The 19,497-nt window shown below is 42.5% G+C and overlaps 2 protein-coding genes across 3 annotated transcripts in view; one reads left to right on the plus strand and one right to left on the minus strand.

Moving 5' to 3' along the window:
- LOC142669030 (uncharacterized) overlaps positions 1 to 8,404 on the plus strand; it is a 51,574-nt gene extending 43,170 nt beyond the window's left edge. The window contains exons 3-4 of the mRNA XM_075847088.1: positions 7,426 to 7,952; positions 8,297 to 8,404. Of these exons, the coding sequence (XP_075703203.1) occupies positions 7,458 to 7,952; positions 8,297 to 8,404 (603 nt within the window). The 5' untranslated portion in view covers positions 7,426 to 7,457. The remainder of the gene's footprint in view (positions 1 to 7,425; positions 7,953 to 8,296) is intronic.
- Positions 1 to 19,497, minus strand: part of LOC142669034 (gastrula zinc finger protein XlCGF66.1-like) — a 351,749-nt gene that overhangs the window by 300,838 nt on the left and 31,414 nt on the right. The gene's annotated exons all lie outside the window — the stretch shown is intronic.

The raw sequence follows: 19,497 nt of genomic DNA on the forward strand, positions 1-19,497 counted from the left end.
TTCACCGGGTAAGGTTGAAGCACCTGGTCTGAAAGATCTACACCCCCAATAAATTTGTTTCATTTTTACCCCATATCTGGCTCGTTTGGAGGGGATGAATTGACAAAAAGAAATACGGCCTTTAAAGCTCATAAGTGATTCATCTACAGATAAATCCCTTAGAAGGGCGATTAATGGCATTAATTTATTAAGCCAATCACAGCCTGGGTCACTTCTTGGGGGGACTTGGGAATTTTTGGTAAAATACATGAACCGCATTAGGGCTTCATAGCGGTTTCTGGACATCACTGCTACAAATACAGGGATAGCGTGGACAGCACTAGAAGTCCAGTAGGACCGGACAGATGTTTTTGTTTTTTTAACCAAACCCAAATTGAGAGTAATGCCTAAAAATATTTTAATTTCTGGGACACTTGTGCCATTCCACATTCTTAAGTACATAGGTGCAGACTTTTGCAGAACAAATTAAATAGCATAAAGATTAGTCTGCTGGACAATTAATTGTAGGACTGTATCACATACGTATAAATAAAAAAAATCATAGGCTGTAATATTTGCAACATCGACATTAATTCCTGGAGTCGCTTCCATTTGGGGTACTTGGGGAGAAAACTATAGTGCGGGATCCCACATTGCAGGAGGGACTGCAACACTCGGCCCTGCACTTGACACCTCGACAGCGACGGCTGTATCTACCACCATAGGGCTATGGGGTCCAGTGGTAGAATTGGAATCGCCACTGTCGGAAAAAGGTTCCGCTTCTGAAGCGGTGTCGGTCTCTCAGAACTGTCGAAGCATAGTGAGGCTTGCTCCGCACGGTACATTCTCTGAGACATTATGTGTGGGTACATACACAAGCACTATACGTCCTAATATAACCTAAAGTAAGCCTAAGAATAACACTAAGGCCGAGTTCCTACACGTAGCGGAAATTCCGCAGCATTTTCAGTAGCAGCAAAGTAGGTGAGATTTACCAAATCTCATGCCCACGCTGCGGAAAAAAACCTGCAGTGTAAACGTCAATAAATTTACCTGCGGTGCAGAATTTAATTCCGCAGCATGTCAAATTATGCTGAGTTATTGTTGATTTTCCATTGCGAGTATTCCCATTCAATTCAATGAGGATTCAAAACCCGCAACAGAAAGCCAAGTTTTGCGGCGTAATCGTAAAGATCGCACTTCCGGAAAAAAAAAACATACTTACCCAAAATGCCCTCCTTCCTCCTGGGATGACGTTGCGTCCCATATGACCCCTGCAGCCAATCACAGGCTGCAGCATCACAGTTCTTGCAATGTCATCCAGAGAGGCTGGAGCGGACATCAGAGGAGGGAGGGTGTAAGTATGAACGGCTTTTTTCCGCAGCGAATATTCCGTTAGAAAAACTGCACCACAATGTAGTGCGATTTTGGGACGAAATATACTGCGGGTTCTAGGTTGGACACGCTGCGTGATTTTTACGTAGCGTATCCGCCCCTGTGGGTACCCAGCTTAAAACTTTTTTTTTTCTTTTTTTTTTGTTTTGCTTGTTTCGTTTTTGTTTTTTATAACAGACGTAAAAATAAAATAAAGCCCTAACCCTAATGAAGCCCTGATCTAGCCTTACAGATAGTACTGCTATTACAGCCCTAAATCCTAACCTTAATCTATTATATAATATATATATATATATATATATATATATATATATATATATATATATATATATATATATATTAGGTAGAAAAAAGTTGCACTTCAGAGAGTTCAAGTATCACGGTGCTATGCGTCCTTGACCGTCATCCACACGGTCCTGAATTGGATACACAAACGAGGAAATAGACGCAGCACTCCAAAAGTAGTTGCAAAGATAGTGGTTTATTCACCCATGTACAGAAATAGCTACGTTTCAGTCCTCTCAGCAGGACCTTTGTCAAGCTTGGCAAAGGTCCTGCTGAGAGGACTGAAACGTAGCTATTTCTGTACATGGGTGAATAAACCACTATCTTTGCAACTACTTTTGGAGTGCTGCGTCTATTTCCTCGTTTGTATATATATATGTATATATATATATATATATATATATTTATATATATATATATATATATATACGTATGTATATATATAATTAGGTGATCGGGGTGTTTTTTTCGTAGTGCACACTGATCTACTTTTGATAGTTCATTGTATGACCGCAAAATAATTCCCAACAGTTGCCGGGTTCCTCGATCAGCAGGGGGGGGGGGGGGCGGTCTATGGCTCTTCTTGTAGGGACAGTCCATCAGCATTTTGGTGTTGGCTTCCCCGTTTGTATTGGATGGAGAAGCTGTAAGGTTGTAAGGACAGGCTCCACTGCAGTAATCGTCCATTGTCCCCTGACCCTCGGTTCAGCCATGTGAGGGGATTGTGATCCGTTACAATTGTAAAGTCTCTGTCATAAAGGTATGGCTGTAATTTTGAGAGCCCATACGATGGCAGGGCACTGTCTTTCAATAGTGGCACAGGCAACTTCCCGATCTAGTAGTTTACGACTGATGAAAGCAACTGGATGTTCAAGCCCAGCCGCGTTTATCTGGCTAAGAACTGCTCCAATACCGTAGGTGGATGCATCTGTCTGCACAAGGAACCTGTGCTTGTAGTCTGGTGCGGCCAAGACAGGGGCAGTGGTGAGAGCCGTCTTTAATGCTATAAAGGCTTCCTCACAGGCAGGTGTCCACTTCACCATACTAGGCATGTTTTTGCGGGTCAGGTCATTTAGGGGCTTTGCCAGGGAACTGAAATCGGAAACTCATTTTCGGTAGTAACTGGCGGTCCTCAAAAAGGCCAGTACTTGTTTCTTATTTTTAGAGGTAGGCCAGTTGCTAATGGCTTCCACCTTGGCAGGCTCAGGTCTTAGGTTCCCCCTCCTACTCTGTGCCCCAGATATTGCACCTCAGCCATACCCAACTGGCATTTATCAGGACGAATTGTCAGTCCTGCTGCAAGAATATGGTCTAACACTATGCCTAAGTGTTTAAGATGTTCCTCCCATGATGTGCTGAAAATGGCAATATCATCCAAGTATGCACAGGCAAAGTCCTGACATTGTTCTAACAGCCGGTCTACCGATCTTTGGAAGGTTGCTGGGGCATTTTTCACCCCAAAGGGCATTCCCAGGAACTCAAGAGTCCAAAGGGGGTAATAAATGCAGATCGCTTCCGGGTGTCCTCTTTTAGGGGTATCTGCCAGTACCCCTTGCTCAAGTCTTATGTAGTTACAAATTAAACACTGGCCAGCCGATCCAACAGATCATCAATCTGGGGCATAGGGTACTCGTCACATTTGATGGCATCATTTAGGCTCAGGTAATCTACGCAGAATCGCGTTGTGCCATCCTTTTTGGGCACCAGTATCAGAGGGGAGGCCCAGGGGCTCTGAGATGGCCTAATAATCCCAAGTTGTTTCATGTCCGCCAGTTCATTCTTGATCATGTCCCGAACGGCCTCAGGAACTCGGTAGCGGGCCTGCTGGATTGGGCGTTGTCCTGGAGTTTCCACGTGGTGGTGAGTGTTGTCCGTCCGGCGCTGAGGAAAACACGGAAGCCCTCGGACCCAGCAAGCCGAGAATATCACCCTTTTGGATATTCAACAGATGGGGTCCCAGGGGCACTTGGTCCAGAGTACCCCCAGCTCGAGCCAGATGTAGAAAGTCCGGGAGGGAGTTGTCTCCTTCCTTATCACTAGGGGGATAGCAAATGGCCAAAACAGGTAGGGACCGGTCGTGGTAATCTTTCAGCATGTTGATGTGGACAGTCTCTTGTCGCCGGCCACTAGGGTTCATGGCAATGACGTAATTAGTGTCATTACATTTTCGGATAACTCGGTAAGGGCCATCCCATGTTGCTTGAAGCTTGTTGGCAGGGGCAGCGATAATCATGAGCACTTGTTGCCCTTCAATAAATTCACGGGTCCTTGCTTTCCGATCATACCAGGTCTTCTGGCTATACTGGGCCCCTTGCAGGCGTTCTTTAGCCAAGGTCACTAGTCGGGTAAGGCGTTCTCGAAATTCCAGAACATAAGGAATGACAGGTACTCCAGTGTCGGTGATATCTCCCAGTATTCCTTTAGAAGGGTGAGGACCCCACGGACCCTTCGACCATAGAGCAGTTCGAAAGGGGAAAATCCGGTTGACTCTTGGGTAGGCAAACAGGAGATGTGGCAGGTATTGCTCCCAGTCCCGTTCAGTGTCTGCAAAGGCACGTAGCAAATTTTTAGGGTTCCATTAAAATGGTCACACAGTCCATTGGTTCGGGGTGGTATGGGGTGGTGCGAATGGCTCGGACGCCGCAGGAACTGGACCAAGTCTGACGTGAACTGGATCCCTTGATCTGATAGTATTTCACTGAGAAATCCTACTCGGGTGAAGACGGTAACAAGAGCCTCTGCTACCTTTATGGCTGTAATGCTGGACAGAGCCACGGCCTCAGGATACCGGTGGCATAATCCACCACCGTCAGGATATACTGTTTCCCTGTTCTGCTGGGGTGCACTAGAGTTCCTATTATATCTACAGCTAAAAGCTGAAATGGCTCCTCAATGATTGGCAGGGGTTGCATGGGTACCTTGTGACGGGCGCCTGGATGTCGCATCCATTGGCACAAATCACAGGTACGGCAGTATTGAACTATCGATTGCGAAATGCCAGGCCAGTAAAAGTTGTGGGTGAGTCTTTTCTCTGTCCGTTTCCTACCTTTATGTCTAAATAAGGGGATGTCATGAGCCAGTTGGAGTAGTTGCAGCCTATACTTTTGAGGGACAATGAGTTGCTTGGTAGTCACTTCAGGGATGATCCCACCCCGGGCCTCTACTAAACGATAATACAATCCCTTATCTCTGGTGATCCTATCCCCATTCTTTCCCTCCTGCCCAGTTTCTGCCCTTAGTTTAATAGCTGCCAAGGTCGGATCATCTTCTATTTCTTGCCTAAACTCTTCTCGGTCCCAAAAGTCCCCCAATGTAGAATCAGTTGATGCAGCTCTTACCAGTTCGGTTGGGGGTCCTGGAGGCTGCTCCACAGTCAATTCCGAAACTCTCTGTGCTTGGGCAGCTTGGTGTCGGGTGACGGCTCCCACAAAATGGCACTGTAATTCCCCAATGTCATTCCCAAGGAGAACATCCACAAGGAGTCCCCCCATAACACCAATCCAGAGTCTTTCCCCGTAACCATAATTCAAATGTACAGCAGCCTTCTGGATATATTTGCGAGTACACCCTACAAGTTCGATGGGTATTCCTGGGCCTTGATCGATTGCCTCTGGCCGAACAACACGGGGGTCAGCAATGGTCAGGAATGCCCCAGTGTCATCCTGCAGATGGCGCTGCCTTTGCTCTGGGTAACTTTGCGTAAGGGGTTGAATGCTATACATGCCAGAGGGTGTCTCCATGGTTCAGCAGTCCACTCTGGTGGGGGTGGTGGTAACTCTTCCTCAGGCAGGATGGAGTGCACAAGATGCCGAGGGCGAGGGGGAAAAGATCGGAGCTCCCTTCGATTTCTTGAGGGGCACCTGGACTGTAAAGGGCCCGGCTGACCCCACCTATAACATTTACTTTCTGAGAACCTTCCATATCGTGGTCAGAATTGTGGGGTCCCCGGATTGTTTGGCCTGGTTGTCATCGGCCTGCGGATGGGTTGAGGGGCATATATGACAGGAGGTGCCCGGGGGGCTGGGTTCGGCTGAGGTTTATTGTCCAGCAGACTCCTCCACTGAGGTTTGATGGTTAGTGCCTCATCAGCCAGGGCTGCAGCTCTATTCAATGTTGATGGCTCCCATTCCCGGAACCATTTCCGTATTTCCTGGGGGCACTTGGCTTAAAACTGGAACCCATGCAGAATATCTTCCACAGTGAATCCACTTCCAGCCATCTCCGACACGCCTGGGACATTTTATGGGCATACATCCTAAAAGATCCTCCAGTAGTACAGGGAAGGTCTCAGAATTGGGCCCGATGTGAGTCTGGCATGACTACATAGTAATACAAAATAGTTTGTTTCACAATGTTTTAGTCCCGGTTCCACTGTGCGTCTAGGGTCCGGTATGCTTCTGCGGCTCCACCTTCAAGGAGCCCCACTATAAAACGCATCCAATCAGAGGTGGGTACATCCAGCAGGGCGCTCTGATGTTCAAAGTCCTAGAAAAACCCTTCCACATCCCCAGTTACCTCATAAAATGTCTTGAAGTACTTCTGGATGACCCGTAAAGGTTCCTGGATTCTCTGGTTCTCACCCCAGGTAATATTCTAGCCTCTTTCAGCCTCCATTGCAGCTTGTCTCTGTTTTTTGCCATGCGAGCAGCTTCCAACTGATACTCCGGAGTAACGACTGGTCCCAGATCTGCCATTTCCTCCTCTTACCACACCAACCATTGGCTCTTAGTGGTAAGAGCCCCTGTCTCTGGAGCATGTCCATTAGCCACCTGGGAGGAGGTGATCTGGCTAGCACTCACCAGTAGATCAATTAATGGCTTTTTAGATAGTCACTGGTAGTTAAGTCCAAGTTCTCGGGCTCGTTCTTGGAGACTAAGGACGGTCCAGTTACGGAACTCATTCGCTGGGTGGTTCTCCATGGGGCTGCGCTCTGTTGATCCCGCTTCTGACACCAGTTGTCATGGGGTTCGTTAGGTTAATATACGATCAACAGAGCCAGTGAAGACAGGGCAACTCCAACAGGATTTATTGTATCCAATGCTGACAGACCAGGTCGCCCTCCACGCAGGGACAGCACACAGTCCACAATATCAGGTAAATACAGGAAACTCCTCAGAGCGCTGGCCTCAGCTTCAGCTCTCATTAAAGTCTACATCCAGGAGATCCCTCTCTTCCCCACGTCAAGCCCTTATATACCCCTCAGGGGGAGGAACATCTTGGCAGTTTCTAGTCACCATCATTTGTTATAATGACTTTAGTTTGTATTTCTACTGTCTGTATGTGAGTTGTGGTCTTTTGTACTATTATGTGTATTGTCCAACTATTGTCTGCCACAGCAAGGATGAGAACACAGGTCGGGGAGGTAATTGGATCTGCTGGGTTTGCTGCTCTGCACACTAGCTGAGTGATGGTGGTGCCTCCTGATGATCCCCTGTGGGGACTGGACAATGAGGACACTTTATGTCTTATGGCTGCGCGACCTGTGGTACCTGATTACAAAATGCATCCCTGAGGGCTCACAATAAACCACACAAAATGCATCATCACAACACATATAGCTTTTGAGGCAGATTTTTTAACTGAAGCCAGGTATTGATTCAAAGGTCTTTGCTTAAACTTCTCCCTCCTGCTTGATCCACTTCTGGCTTTGGCTCAAAAGAATGCATGTGTGTTTCCAGCCTAATATGAACGTCATACATGTGTCAACTTTGTGTCAACTTTTGTGTTTTGTAACAAAATCACACAATACATTTTTAATCCTTACAGAAATTCCCAGTACGAATTCTGAGGGAAACTTCATGTTATCGATTAATTATAAAGTAGAAGATGAAGAGATCATGCAGCAGTCTTCAGGAGAAAACCTCATTACCCTTAATGTACAGCCAGGACTTCAAAGTACAGATCTGTTACATAATTCCACTAATCATGAGGAATCTTCTCCTGACCAACCACAGATAGTTGCAACAAGTACAGGTCAAAGAGTGGGTAAAAGGTTTCAATGTTGTAAACCGTTCACAAAATGTTCTCGTCATTTTACAAACAGAAGAATTAACGCGGGAGGTAAGCTGTATTCATGTTCAGAATGTGGGAAAATTTTTACAGATAAATCACATCTTGTTTTACATGGGAGAAGTCACACAGGAGAGAAGCCGTATTCATGTCCACTATGTGAGAAATGTTTTTCACAAATATCAGATCTTGTTAGACATGGGAGAATTCACACAGGGGAGAAGCCATACTCATGTTCAGAATGTGGGAAATGTTTTACACAAAAATCAAGTCTTGCTAAACATGTGAGAATTCACACAGGAGAGAAGCCATATTCATGTTCAGAATGTGGGAAATGTTTTAAAGATAGTTCAAGTCTTGTTAGACATGGAAGAATTCACACAGGAGAGAAGCCACATTCATGTTCAGAATGTGGAAAATGTTTTGCTACTAAAGACAAACTTAGGGATCATCAGAGAACTCACACAGGAGAGAAGCCTTATTCATGTTCAGAATGTGGGAAATGTTATACAGATAAATCAAGTCTTGTTATTCATGAGAGAATTCACACAGGAGAGAAACCGTATTCATGTTCAGAATGCAGGAAATGTTTTATAGATAAATCACGTCTTGTTAAACATGAGAGAAGTCACATGGGGAAAAGCCATGTTCATGTTCAGAATGTGGGAAATGTTTTAATAGTATAGGCAAACTTGGGGCTCATCAGAGAAGTCACACAGTGGAAAAGTCGTTTTGATGTTCAGGAGAATCCAGAGTGACAGTAAGGACAATGTGAGTTTTTGTTTTTAAAATAAATGGACATTTTTATATTTGACTTTCATTAAAACAGTATAACAAGATATAGGTGATGGAATTGAACAAAAAAACACTAACAAATTAACTTTGCAGTTAGAAAAAAAAAATGCAAAAGATTTTTTATTTTTTTTGTAAATATCAGAAGTGTATTATCACTACCTTAAACACCTACAATTAGAATCAGGTGTGGAGCACGAAATCACTTACATATGCGGTGGCGAATGGATACATGATTTTTCTGGTAATACCACAGTATTTACCTGCTACATCGTGTACACATTCGTCACTTATGTAAGTAATGTTGCGGCTGGCGATTTCATTTGTTCTTACCCTCAGGTAAGATTCACTTCTGGGAAAGCTTTGTAGCAGAAATTTGTGAAACTGAAAACCATTCCATACAGGGTTGTTTCTGCAGCATGCACATGGATACTAGAAAGCCCCATTCAAATAAATGGGACAGCAGCAGACATTTCTGAAACACTGCTATTTGTGACCTGGAGTTTGACTCATTCCTTCATTTATATTTTACATGTCTTTTTAATACACTCTTGGATTTGGCTAAAAAAGCTGCAAGTGTGATTCCAGCCTTAGAGAGGATCTAGGAGGAATGTGTCTCATTTAAACCTTTGACATTTGGTTTGCCCTTTGTTATTGAAATGTGTGGTATCACCATGCCAGAATGCTCTGAGGCCTTCAGAAAGGTTATGGATGTCTATAATTCAGGAACGGGAAGATGGCCAAAATATTAGATGTCAATCATTCCACTGTCCAGAAAACCATCTACATGTGGAGATTTCAGACAACTGCCAATTGGTCCAGGCCAGTCTGTCTCCGTAAGATCAGCCTGAGAGCAGAACACAAGATGCTGAAATAAGTTTCTGAGAACCCCATAATTTCTTTAAAGATCTACATGAAGATTTTGCCACTCTTGATGTCTACAATTGCAAAAATCAAAACTACATGTGGGTGTGCCAAAAGAAAACCTTAGCTATCCAGAAAAAAACATCAGGGAAAGAGTGAAGTTTGCTCATGAACCCCTTGGAAAAAAGCATGCAACTGTCTGCTATGGAAAGAAGAATCAAAAATGTATTTGTCCCCTGTATCAGAAGACATGTTTGGCATAAATTATAGACCGCATTTCACCAGAAAAATAACGAAATAACATACAACTTTTTATGGTTTGGGACTGCTAAACCGTATCAGGACCTGGGCAGCTCCTCATCCTAGAATCCACTATGAATTCTACATTGGCAGAGTGCCACGAACCTGGCTGGGAGGATGGGATTCCATTTTGTCAGCTTCTAGTAGCGCTTAAAAGCACCGAGGCGTCGATACTAACAGACCCCCCGGTTTTCATCAGGGACCGACGCAAGGCTGTTTGGACTTCTCTGCGGGGAATCTGCAAATTGGGTGCCTTAAAAGAAGTAGCCTTGAATCGTGCAGATGTTGCCACAGATGCAGCTCATGATCAGGATATAATAGCGTGGTCAGGATCACAGGTACAGATGCAGAGGTCAGAGATACAAGCAGAGTCGTAACACAGGAAGTTAGATCAGGTATAGTACAATGCTGGAGCTAGGTAGAAATGACCTGATACTCTGGCACCTGTTGGTGCTCAGAGAGAGGCATATATGGGCTGTCCTATAGTTAGGCGTCATGAATTGGGAACTGCGGGCCCAAGAGAAAAGTCTGGGCTTAGAAGGCACCATGGCATTACCAGGAGGAGGATTTGGCAGCATCCCTGATGTAGCTGCCAGGACAATCCTTTTGGGGTCAACTATAAACTCCGGCTCATAATGTACATCCATTGACGTTCTTGGAACCTGCGCAATAAGTGATGGGTAGATTGAACTGTGAGAATAACCACGACCATCTGGCTTGACGAGGGTTCAGATGTCGATTAGAGTGTAGCTACAGGAGATGCTTATGATCGGTATAATTCGTAACAGGATGTGAGGCTCCTTCCAGTAGGTGCCTCCATTCCTCTAAAACAAGCTTGATGGCTAGGAGTTCTTTGTTCCCGATCCCATAATTCTTCTCCGTGGGAGAGAAACTTCTGGAAAAGAACCCACAGGAGTGCATTCTTTCCGAGACCTGCCGTTGGGACAGAACACCTCCCACAGCGAAGGAGGAGGCATCCACTTCCAGGAAGAAGGGAAGAGACAAATCAGGCTGGTTGAGGATTGGAGCAGAGAGGAACTCTGCTGTCAACTGATTTAATCCTTGATTGGCCTCTGGAGTCCACAGTTTGGGATCGGCCGACTTACGGGTGAGGGCTGCAATCGGGGCTATCAAGGAGGAGAATCCCTGAATAAATCGCCGGTAATAGTTGGCCAACCTCTGAACGGCCTTTAGCCTACTGGGTTGCGGCCAGTCTTGAATAGCCTCTACCTTGACTGGATCCATCTTGAGTCTGGTGCCCAACTAAATGTATCCCAGAAATGGAACAGAGGATTGCTCGAAGAGACACTTCTCCAGTTTACAATAAAGCGGATTGTCTCTCAGTTGGGTTAGGACATGGCAAACGTGGTTGCGGTGATCCGAAAGTGAACGGGAAAAGATCAAGATGTCGTCCAGATAAAGGACAATGAAGTGGTACAGCATGTCACAGAAAATCTTATTTATTAAACTCTGGAACACTGCGGGTGCATTACTCAGGCCGAAGGGCATGACTAAGTACTCGTAATGGCCATTCCTGGTGTTAAAGGCCATCTTCCATTCATCGCCAGGCTTGATGCGGATGAGATTGTAAGCGCCTCGCAGATCGAGCTTAGTGAACACTGTTGAACCACGTATCCGGTCAAATGCAGATACTTATCCTATAACATGTCATAATGACATGTCATAAGTTTTTATTGGTAGGGGTCCGAGCATGGAGACCCCTACCAATCTTTAAAACGAAGCGGCAGAAGTGCTCGTGTGAGCGCTCAGCTGCTTCGTTTCTGTTTGGCTTTTTCCGGAAAGCTGATGTATCGGAGTACGAGCTCATAGACTTTCTATTGAGCCCGTACTCAGATACATTGTTTTCCGGAAAAAGAGGAACAGAAATGCAGCGGCTGAGCGCTCACACGAGCGCTTCTGCCACTTCATTTTAGCGATTGGTGGGGGTCTAAGTGCTCGGACCCCCCAATCAAAACTTATGACATGTCAGAAGTTTGTTGAACGTTTAGTTACCCTTTAAAGTAGGCTTTGGATCATGGCAATACAAGTAAACCCACCAAGGAATGGCCAAAAAAAAAAAAAAGAAATGGAGGATTCTTGAATTGCCAAGTGAATGCCTAGTTCTAAATGTTAGCAAGATGCTGGGGGGGGGGGGGGGGGGTGAAAACTAGTTTTGCATGCTCCCCATGAAAGAGTAGGAAACAAAATCTCCCATATAAGAGACTACTAAACCGTAAAGCCTCATTTACATTTGCATATTTTGGTTAGTATTTTGCATCAGTATTTGTAAGGCATAACTAGTACTAGGTCCAAAGCATGGAAGACATGCAAATCTTTCCATTATACTTTTCTCTGCTTAAGTTCCGTCCCCAGTTTTGGCTTACAAATACTGATGCCAAATGGTAGCCAAAATACAGTGTGAATGAGGCCTTATAAAGGGGCAGAACCAGGTAATTGAGCCATAGAAGGAAGTGGCATATCTGTGAGGTATTTTTTTAAATCTTTTTATACTGTATGAATGAACATTAAATATTGATGCACATGTCAAAATATGTCAAGAAAAAAAGATTACATGGGGTGTCCTTACGTGACTGAAGTCGGAGATTTCAGGCTCCGTACACGTGTACTTTTGAAGGGTATGATAATGATTGTGAGTAAGCCCAAAACGACATTAGTGTTTTACCTTACACTTGAAAAAACTTTGTAGTTGTGTTACCATCCACAGAGCAGGTTTTTACATGAACTACCGTTCCTATTCTGACACAGCCGCAATGATCTCCCATCATTTTACACTAAACCTTATGTGTAACGTGTTGTTAGAATTTTTTTTTTTTAATAAAGTGCTTGTTTTATTCTCCGTGTTTGTTGAATTAGGTTTCATCAATGTACCTAAAAAGGGTTGTCTGTCTGTCTCTGTTTACAAAGCAATGATGTCACATCACATGGTGAAGATTGGCTGCCTTGGAGACAAGACATGGTGCCATCACGCCTCATAATCATAGGGAAGCAGGAAGCTGCAATGTGCGAATAGAGCAGAATAAAGGAGTATTTCCAACGCAGGATGTGCCATAAATTGCTGGTAGATGGAGGTGGTACCCGCACCTATGTGGAAAATAGGGGTCCCCTGACCTGCCTGATGAGTCGACTGCTGCATCATGGCGGAGAATTATTGGAGAAGTGGCTGTGCATGGGCATATACTAGATCCTCAGATACTCAAATCTGGATGTTTCCATCTGAGGAAGTCTGCAACCATGTTTTCTGATCCTTTTAGATGGACAAATGAGAAGAACTGATTTTACCTTGGCCCAGATGACATACAGTTAGGTCCAGAATTATTTGGCCAGTGACACAATCCTCATAATTTGGGCTCTATATGCCACCACATTGGATTTGAAATGAAACAATTGAGATGCAATTGAACTGTAGACTTTCAGGTTTAATTCAAGGGGTTGAACAAAAATATCCTGTGAAACGTTTAGGAATTGCAACCATTTTTATTACACAGTGAAGAGTACATCAGGGTATATGTAATATGTAGGAGTATATCAGGATATATGTAATCTGTGAGGAGTACATCAGGATATATGTAATCTGTGAGGAGTATATCAGGGTATATGTAAGCTGTGAGGAGTACATCAGGGTATATGTAAGATGAGGAGTACATCAGGGTATATGTAATCTGTGAGGAGTACATCAGGGTATATGTAATATGTGAGGAGTACATCAGGATATATGTAATCTGTGAAGAGTACATCAGGGTATATGTAATGTGTGAGGAAACATCAGGATATATGTAATCTGTGAGGAGTACATCAGGATATATATAATCTGTGAGGAGTACATCAGGATATATGTAATCTGTGAAGAGTACATCAGGGTATATGTAATCTGTGAGGAGTACATCAGGGAATATGTAATATGTGAGGAGTACATAAGGTTATATGTAATATGTGAGGAGTACATCAGGATATATGTAATCTGTGAGGAGTACATCAGGGTATATGTAAACTGTGAGGAGTACATCAGGGTATATGTAATCTGTGAGGAGTACATCAGGGAATATGTAATATGTGAGGAGTACATAAGGTTATATGTAATATGTGAGGAGTACATCAGGGTATATGTAATCTGTGAAGAGTACATCAGGGTATGTGTAATATGTGAGGAGTACATCAGGGTATATGTAATATGTGAGGAGTACATCAGGGTATATGTAATCTGTGAGGAGTACATCAGGGTATATGTAATATGTGCGGAGTACATCAGGGTATATGTAATATGTGAGGAGTACATCAGGGTATATGTAATATGTGCGGAGTACATCAGGGTATATGTAATATGTGAGGAGTACATCAGGGTATATGTAAGATGTGAGGAGTACATCAGGGTATATGTAATATGTGAGGAGTACATCAGGGTATATGTAATATGTGAGGAGTACATCAGGGTATATGTAATCTGTGAGGAGTACATCAGGGTATATGTAATCTGTGAGGAGTACATCAGGGTATATGTAATCTGTGAGGAGTACATCAGGGTATATGTAATCTGTGAGGAGTACATCAGGGTAAATGTAATATGTGAGGAGTACATCAGGGTATATGTAATCTGTGAGGAGTACATCAGGGTATATGTAATATGTGAGGAGTACATCAGGGTATATGTAATCTGTGAGGAGTACATCAGGGTATATGTAAGATGTGAGGAGTACATCAGGATATATGTAATCTGTGAGGAGTACATCAGGGTATATGTAAGATGTGAGGAGTACATCAGGGTATATGTAATATGTGAGGAGTACATCAGGGTATATGTAAGATGTGAGGAGTACATCAGGGTATATGTAATATGTGAGGAGTACATCAGGGTATATGTAATATGTGAGGAGTACATCAGGGTATATGTAAGATGTGAGGAGTACATCAGGGTATATGTAATATGTGAGGAGTACATCAGGGTATATGTAATCTGTGAGGAGTACATCAGGGTATATGTAATCTGTGAGGAGTACATCAGGATATATGTAATCTGTGAGGAGTACATCAGGGTATATGTAAGATGTGAGGAGTACATCAGGGTATATGTAATATGTGAGGAGTACATCAGGGTATATGTAAGATGTGAGGAGTACATCAGGGTATACGTAATATGTGAGGAGTACATCAGGGTATATGTAAGATGTGAGGAGTACATCAGGGTATATGTAATATGTGAGGAGTACATCAGGGTATATGTAATCTGTGAGTAGTACATCAGGGTATATGTAATATGTGAGGAGTACATCAGGATATATGTAATATGTGAGGAGTACATCAGGGTATATGTAATCTGTGAGGCGTACATCAGGGTATATGTAAGATGTGAGGAGTACATCAGGGTATATGTAATCTGTGAGGAGTACATCAGGGTATATGTAAGATGTGAGGAGTACATTAGGGTATATGTAATCTGTGAGGAGTACATCAGGGTATATGTAAGTTGGGCGGAGTACATCAGGGTATATGTAATCTGTGAGGAGTACATCAGGGTATATGTAATATGTGAGGAGTACATCAGGTTATATGTAATCTGTGAGGAGTACATCAGGGTATATGTAATATGTGAGGAGTACATCAGGGTATATGTAATCTGTGAGGAGTACATCAGGTTATATGTAATCTGTGAGGAGTACATCAGGGTATATGTAATATGTGAGGAGTACATCAGGGTATATGTAATCTGTGCGGGGTACATCAGGGTATATGTAATATGTGAGGAGTACATCAGGGTATATGTAATCTGTGAGGAGTACATCAGGGTATATGTAATATGTGAGGAGTACATCAGGATATATGTAATATGTGAGGAGTACATCAGGGTATATGTAATCTGTGAGGAGTACATCACGGTATATGTAATATGTGAGGAGTACATCAGGGTATATGTAATATGTGAGGAGTACATCAGGATATATGTAATATGTGAGGAGTACATCAGGGTATATGTAATCTGTGAGGAGTACATCACGGTATATGTAATATGCGAGGAGTACATCAGGATATATGTAATATGTGAGGAGTACATCAGGGTATATGTAATATGTGAGGAGTACATCAGGGTATATGTAATATGTGAGGAGTACATCAGGGTATATGTAATATGTGAGGAGTACATCAGGGTATATGCAAGCTGTGCGGAGTACATCAGGGTATATGTAATATGTGAGGAGTACATCAGGGTATATGTAATATGTGAGGAGTACATAAGGTTATATGTAATATGTGAGGAGTACATCAGGGTATATGTAGTCTGTGAGGAGTACATCAGGGTATATGTAATCTGTGAGGAGTACATCAGGGTATATGTAATCTGTGAGGAGTACATCAGGGTATATGTAAGATGTGAGGAGTACATCAGGGTATATGTAATATGTGAGGAGTACATCAGGATATATGTAATATGTGAGGAGTACATCAGGGTATATGTAATCTGTGCGGAGAACATCAGGGTATATGTAATCTGTGAGGAGTACATCAGGGTATATGTAATCTGTGAGGAGTACATTAGGGTATATGTAATCTGTGAGGAGTACATTAGGGTATATGTAATCTGTGAGGAGTACATCAGGGTATATGTAATATGTGAGGAGTACATCAGGATATATGTAATATGTGAGGAGTACATCAGGATATATGTAATCTGTGAGGAGTACATTAGGGTATATGTAATCTGTGAGGAGTACATCAGGATATATGTAATATGTGAGGAGTACATCAGGGTATATGTAATATGTGAGGAGTACATCAGGGTATATGTAATATGTAAGGAGTACATCAGGGTATATGTAATATGTGATGAGTACATCAGGGTATATGTAATCTGTGCGGAGAACATCAGGGTATATGTAATCTGTGAGGAGTACATCAGGGTATATGTAAGATGTGAGGAGTACATTAGGGTATATGTAATCTGTGAGGAGTACATCAGGGTATATGTAAGTTGGGCGGAGTACATCAGGGTATATGTAATCTGTGAGGAGTACATCAGGGTATATGTAAGTTGGGCGGAGTACATCAGGGTATATGTAATCTGTGAGGAGTACATCAGGGTATATGTAATATGTGAGGAGTACATCAGGTTATATGTAATCTGTGAGGAGTACATCAGGATATATGTAATATGTGAGGAGTACATCAGGGTATATGTAATATGTGAGGAGTACATCAGGGTATATGTAATATGTAAGGAGTACATCAGGGTATATGTAATATGTGATGAGTACATCAGGGTATATGTAATCTGTGCGGAGAACATCAGGGTATATGTAATCTGTGAGGAGTACATCAGGGTATATGTAAGATGTGAGGAGTACATTAGGGTATATGTAATCTGTGAGGAGTACATCAGGGTATATGTAAATTGGGCGGAGTACATCAGGGTATATGTAATCTGTGAGGAGTACATCAGGGTATATGTAATATGTGAGGAGTACATCAGGTTATATGTAATCTGTGCGGAGTACATCAGGGTATATGTAATATGTGAGGAGTACATCAGGGTATATGTAATCTGTGAGGAGTACATCAGGTTATATGTAATCTGTGAGGAGTACATCAGGGTATATGTAATATGTGAGGAGTACATCAGGATATATGTAATATGTGAGGAGTACATCAGGGTATATGTAATCTGTGAGGAGTACATCACGGTATATGTAATATGTGAGGAGTACATCAGGGTATATGTAATATGTGAGGAGTACATCAGGATATATGTAATATGTGAGGAGTACATCAGGGTATATGTAATCTGTGAGGAGTACATCACGGTATATGTAATATGCGAGGAGTACATCAGGATATATGTAATATGTGAGGAGTACATCAGGGTATATGTAATATGTGAGGAGTACATCAGGGTATATGTAATATGTGAGGAGTACATCAGGGTATATGTAATATGTGAGGAGTACATCAGGGTATATGCAAGCTGTGCGGAGTACATCAGGGTATATGTAATATGTGAGGAGTACATCAGGGTATATGTAATATGTGAGGAGTACATAAGGTTATATGTAATTTGTGAGGAGTACATCAGGGTATATGTAGTCTGTGAGGAGTACATCAGGGTATATGTAATCTGTGAGGAGTACATCAGGGTATATGTAATCTGTGAGGAGTACATCAGGGTATATGTAAGATGTGAGGAGTACATCAGGGTATATGTAATATGTGAGGAGTACATCAGGATATATGTAATATGTGAGGAGTACATCAGGGTATATGTAATCTGTGCGGAGAACATCAGGGTATATGTAATCTGTGAGGAGTACATCAGGGTATATGTAATATGTGAGGAGTACATCAGGGTATATGTAATATGTGAGGAGTACATCAGGCTATATGTAATATGTGAGGAGTACATCAGGATATATGTAATATGTGAGGAGTACATCAGGATATATGTAATATGTGAGGAGTACATCAGGATATATGTAATATGTGAGGAGTACATCAGGGTATATGTAATATGTGAGGAGTACATCAGGCTATATGTAATATGTGAGGAGTACATCAGGGTATATGTAAGATGTGAGGAGTACATTAGGGTATATGTAATCTGTGAGGAGTACATCAAGGTATATGTAATATGTGAGGAGTACATCAGGATATATGTAATATGTGAGGAGTACATCAGGATATATGTAATATGTGAGGAGTACATCAGGTTATATGTAATCTGTGAGGAGTACATCAGGATATATGTAATATGTGAGGAGTACATCAGGGTATATGTAATATGTGAGGAGTACATCAGGGTATATGTAAGATGTGAGGAGTACATCAGGGTATATGTAATATGTGAGGAGTACATCAGGGTATATGTAATATGTGAGGAGTACATCAGGATATATGTAATATGTGAGGAGTACATCAGGGTATATGTAATCTGTGAGGAGTACATCAGGGTATATGTAATCTGTGTGGAGTACATCAGGGTATATGTAATATGTGAGGAGTACATCAGGATATATGTAATATGTGAGGAGTACATCAGGGTATATGTAATCTGTGCGGAGAACATCAGGGTATATGTAATCTGTGAGGAGTACATCAGGGTATATGTAAGATGTGAGGAGTACATCAGGGTATATGTAATCTGTGAGGAGTACATCAGGGTATATGTAATATGTGAGGAGTACATCAGGATATATGTAATCTGTGAGGAGTACATCAGGGTATATGTAATATGTGAGGAGTACATCAGGGTATATGTAATCTGTGAGGAGTACATCAGGGTATATGTAATCTGTGCGGCGTACATCAGGGTAAATGTAATATGTGAGTAGTACATCAGGGTATATGTAATATGTGAGGAGTACATCAGGGTATATGTAATCTGTGAGGAGTACATCAGGATATATGTACATCAGTGATATATTCTGCAGATTATTACACCAATGACCTCTCTACAGATCTGCAGAACATTGCTCTGTCCTCTCCACCTCCTGACAGATACAGAGTGATATATTCTGCAGATTATTACACCACTGACCTCTCTACAGCTCTGCAGAACATTGCTCTGTCCTCTACACCTCCTGAGAGATACATAGTGATATATTCTGCAGATTATTACACCACTGACCTGTCTACAGATCTGCAGAACATTGCTCTGTCCTCTACTGACAGATACATAGTGATATATTCTGCAGATTATTACAACACTGTCCTCTCTACAGATCTGCAGAACATTGCTCTGTCCTCTACTGACAGATACATAGTGATATATTCTGCAGATTATTACACCACTGACCTCTCTACAGATCTGCAGAACATTGCTCTGTCCTCTACTGACAGATACAGAGTGATATATTCTGCAGATTATTACACCAC

This window comes from Rhinoderma darwinii (genome assembly GCF_050947455.1).
Source record: "Rhinoderma darwinii isolate aRhiDar2 chromosome 1 unlocalized genomic scaffold, aRhiDar2.hap1 SUPER_1_unloc_12, whole genome shotgun sequence".
NCBI lineage: Eukaryota > Metazoa > Chordata > Amphibia > Anura > Rhinodermatidae > Rhinoderma > Rhinoderma darwinii.